The 4,326-nt window shown below is 40.3% G+C and overlaps 1 protein-coding gene across 1 annotated transcript in view; it reads left to right on the forward strand.

Annotated features, from left to right (window-relative positions):
- ATP8B4 (ATPase phospholipid transporting 8B4 (putative)) overlaps nucleotides 1-4,326 on the forward strand; it is a 247,388-nt gene that overhangs the window by 199,174 nt on the left and 43,888 nt on the right. The window contains 1 exon segment of the mRNA XM_019504155.1: nucleotides 1,727-1,874. Coding sequence (XP_019359700.1) covers nucleotides 1,727-1,874 — 148 coding nt within the window.

Raw genomic sequence — 4,326 nt, forward strand, 5'->3', positions numbered from 1 at the left:
TTTCAAGGCAGGGATCCCATAATTCTTCCATTATAAAACTCAGCCACAAGCTCCTTGTGGAACTGCTTTACTTACTGAGCAGGTCCACCTGGGTTCAACACCTGGTGTGTGGGCTCATGTAATGAGTTTAAACTGTTAGCATATAGAAGATGTACATGCTCATTAAACTGGTAGTCAGTAGTCTACCAGTGGTGTTCAGTGACAAATTGCCCTTTATAAACATCAGTGTATTACTTAACAATTGTAACAAAGCATTTAGAGAAAAACAATAGACAATTTATCTATCTTACCTGGAGTTGTAATATCCTGGTGGTACATGTAGGGGGACTTTATTCAAAACTCAAATGGGTGCCTGTGTAGTCTAGTTTCCCATTACAGCTCCACAACTACTTCAGCTCTGGTGAGTGAGAGACAGTGTATCGCTTATATTCCAGCCAACATTTCTTTTATTGCTGTCCATTCCTACCATTTGTTTTCTCTGGACAAAATCAGTCTGGTAGACTCAGCAGGAGGTCAAGCCAGTGGCTTTGCTATTGTCCTGTGATAACCCCCTTGTGTTTATCAAAATGGTTTATTTTGAGTTATTTTCCTTTCTGCTTGTTTTTCCTGACAGCCTGGTGTTAAGCTAACCTAATATGTTCATGCTGCAAACACACCAATAACCAGGCAATATACAGTATTCATAAATTAAAACTGAGCAGCTCTAGATAATCTGATGAAGCAAGCACACTGCTTGTGAAAGCTTATGCTGCTTATAAATCTCTAATTTAGTCTATAGAATGCAAATTTGCTCTCCATTCTGCCAGCTGTGTATCAGTCATGTGATGTACAATACTGCAAAATTCTTTAAAAAGTGAAAGTAATCATCCTTCAAAATCATCTAAAATAAAGCAGTTGAAAGTAGCATGACAAACCAAGACTAATGCAACAATAATAAAAAGATCTCAGACAAAATACAAATCTATAAACAAAGGAAATAACATAATCCATCACTAAAATAGGAGAATAATCTGTACATGGACTGTTCAGTGATATCAGACAGATTGAGCTCCTAATGGGTTCACTCTTGATAATTGCAGACGTCAAGCTCAGAGGCAAGATGGAGATCATAGCAAATCCCAGATGTGGAGCTAATTCATCTTGCCATAGGTTCATTGACTAGATTTCATTTTAGCATTGGTTTGGGCCTGTTTGCTTAGGATACCTGCTTTTAAGTAAATTTGTAAATGGACTTATAGTATGGTTTTAACAGGTTTGAGGTTATGCTGTTCTGTAGCTGTAAGTAAATGTGGGCTGGTATGTATGTGTGTACACACACGTTTAAAAGTAAAGGAATTCTTGTTGTTGCACAGAGTCTCTGGCCAAATATTTTCCTCATATTTTTTAAATATCCTTTACTCTTCTAAATGTAACCACAGTATTTGGTGTGTCAAACCGATCCTTTTCTTGAAGCCTGGAAAATCTTAATACCAAACTGATGATCAGTCAGTCAATTCAAACTCAGATTAAGCATGCTATTTAACTCTTAAATTATTTAAAGCATTCAAGATGATTCTCTTCCCAACTGCTTAATACTTACCCAACAGATTTCCTGGGAGTTAAACATACTACAGGAGCCTCACCATTTGAAAGAACTATCTTCCTTGGAGAACTGAAATTAGCTCAAAAGCATTCTCTGATTAAAGTTATGAGGTGTCATATACTATTTTTGTCTTTTTCTTTTAAGGAAAGCAAAGGAACGTTTATTTGGACAAAGTGAAAGATTTTCCAATGGTCATGTATTCCGTAAAAAAAAGGAAAAATTAAACCACGGCTCAGTTTTTCAAGTAACTGTCACCGGTGATTATGCGTTAGTCATAAATGGACATAGCCTGGTAAGTAGGTTGTTTTCAGGTTTTGTCCTTTCCTTCCTACTTTAAATAATTATATCTTTTTTCTGTTAACAATGACAGATTTCTCTTTGAAATCCAAAACTGTTTCATAAGAAAGTCACAAAGAAAGCCTGATAGTTGCAAGAAACAATTAGAAATTAATTGCTTATTAACTTTTGGAATCATATGGAAAAAATCAAATTAGTAACTCTCCACAGCTTTTTTTAATCACAGCCATAGTGGGAATGGCCCCATAGCAAGAACTAGTTCACACAGTCTTATCCCTTCTTAATTAGAAATAGACCACTGCTATTATTCTTTAAGTATTTGTATGAGGGGAGTATCACAGATCAATGCCAATTAATTAAAAGAATGCAACTAGGCAGCTCAAATGCTGTTATTTTTTTCCTGATGTTTGCTGTTTGAGAGCACAACCTGACCTTAAAATAATTACTTCACCAAACTAATGTAATTAAGATACCTCCTGCAAGTTTTTGAAATATCATCATTTTACAGGGATGCCAAAACAATTTGCTTTGATTAAGGAATCTGGTTCTTGTCATAACAGAATAAACTTACATTACTTTAATGTAGTTCAGGTTCAAAATCTTGAATAAATATCAAAAAGTTCTGTTTTGCTTACATAAGAGGCTTTTAAAAGCTCCGGCTTCTTTTTTGGAGAGATTAGTCCCACATGAAGATACATGATGATTATAATGCTTTCATAAACCTTGATCCGTACTATAATTTTTATGGGTTTGATTTTGAAATGGTGCTGCTTTTAGATAGGAAAATACTACATGGAAATATGAATATTTATATAAGATTTCCCCACGGCCATATCTGCTAATTCTAAGTGCACATGGCTCTATTCAGGTGAAATCAGATATAATAAATGTGTTATTTTCTATAGTATGGAAGGCTGCAGGCCTCAGGTTTAGGTTAGGTTAGATTATCATCTCAAAAAGAAAGGTTATCTAGCCTGCAGAAGCCATCTGTCCCTTAGGGTGGCTATGCACCTACATCAAGGCTGCTCTTACATGCTGTAATTACAGTGTGTCAGAGAAGACTTGATTAACTGAGTCCCCTGGAGCGTAGTAATTACCACATCATGTGTAGTGTCATGTGTATCAGCATCCCCGTGCTGAAAAATGGCAGCAGGGACACTTTAAAGTTTGTTCGAAAAGCTTTAGCTACAGCTCCCCTGCCACCATTTTTCATCGTGGGGATGCTGATATATGTGACAGCCGCTCTAATTAAAGTGCCCCTCCCCCCCACCTCCCAGAGCACATGAATAAGTAGCTTTACATATCAATTTGTAGTTTTAGTACTGTTTCACAATTATTCATCAGCATGGGTTTAGAAACTAGAATCTGACTGTCAGCTCAGCTCAGAACATGTTATGGAGGCAAATTAAGGCTAGGACTACATATTACATATTACAATGCAGTGCCAGGTGGAGATACCCAAGCTGTCTCTTAATGAGAAGGTACAAGTGTTGTATTAATTCAAGCAGAGTGATAAGCAGGGATTCAGGTTTTCCATTTGCTATGGAAAAACATGGATTTTCTCCCCAACATTTCTACACTAATAGCAGGGTGTGGGGCTGCAGCCAGGCTGGACCAGCTCCAGGCAGCAGCTGCCTCTGAGACCCAGTAAGTAGGAGCCAGAGTGGGAAGGAGCACCATGCTACTATGACGGCCAACATGAGGTGCCCCCTTCCCAGTTGGCAGCAGCAGAAAGACAACTTGGCACTGCTACCACTGCTGCACCTCACCTTGGTGGCCATGGCATTGCAGCATTCTCTCCCATTTTGGGTCTTGTCCCCTGGACCCCCATAGGTGGCTCTTGCCCATAGCTGGTCCAGCCAGGCTGCAGTCCCACACCCACTGTGGGTGAAAGGGGGGGCACATGCCACCCTTGAAACTCTCTGCTGCATCACCTGTGCCTCGCACCCCAATATGTCAGCTGTGCCCTCCTGCCTTACTGACATGTCGCCTGTGCCCACACCCCCTCCCCATTCCTCACACCCCACCCTTCCCCATTTGCCACACACCCACATCCTTCCTCCCACTGGGGGGCTGGTGCCTGGGGGCAGGGGCCTGTGTTGTCAGGAGTGAGGGGTACTGGCAGGGTTGGGGGGGGCTGTGGGTTGGGAGTGAGGGGCAGGGCATCGGCATATCGGGGCTGCTTAGCATCACAAAGGAGCAGAGGGGATGGGACAGACAGCTGCAGCTGGCCCCATAACCTGGTGAGCAAAGGGGGTAGGGGGAGCTCTGATTTTCTATGACAAAAAACCCAAAATCAAATGCCAAAATACATAGGCATTAAATTTATTTTATTATAATGATTGAGGTGCACTGATAGGCTTCCAAATTGCTTTAAAATTGTAATAAATGTGTTCAACTCTCTCTCTCTTTCTCTCTCTCTCTCTCTCTCTCTCTCTCTCTCTCTC

The sequence above is a fragment of the Gavialis gangeticus genome, unplaced genomic scaffold, assembly GCF_001723915.1.
Source record: "Gavialis gangeticus isolate Ggan-Ray unplaced genomic scaffold, GavGan_comp1, whole genome shotgun sequence".
Classification (NCBI taxonomy): domain Eukaryota; kingdom Metazoa; phylum Chordata; order Crocodylia; family Gavialidae; genus Gavialis; species Gavialis gangeticus.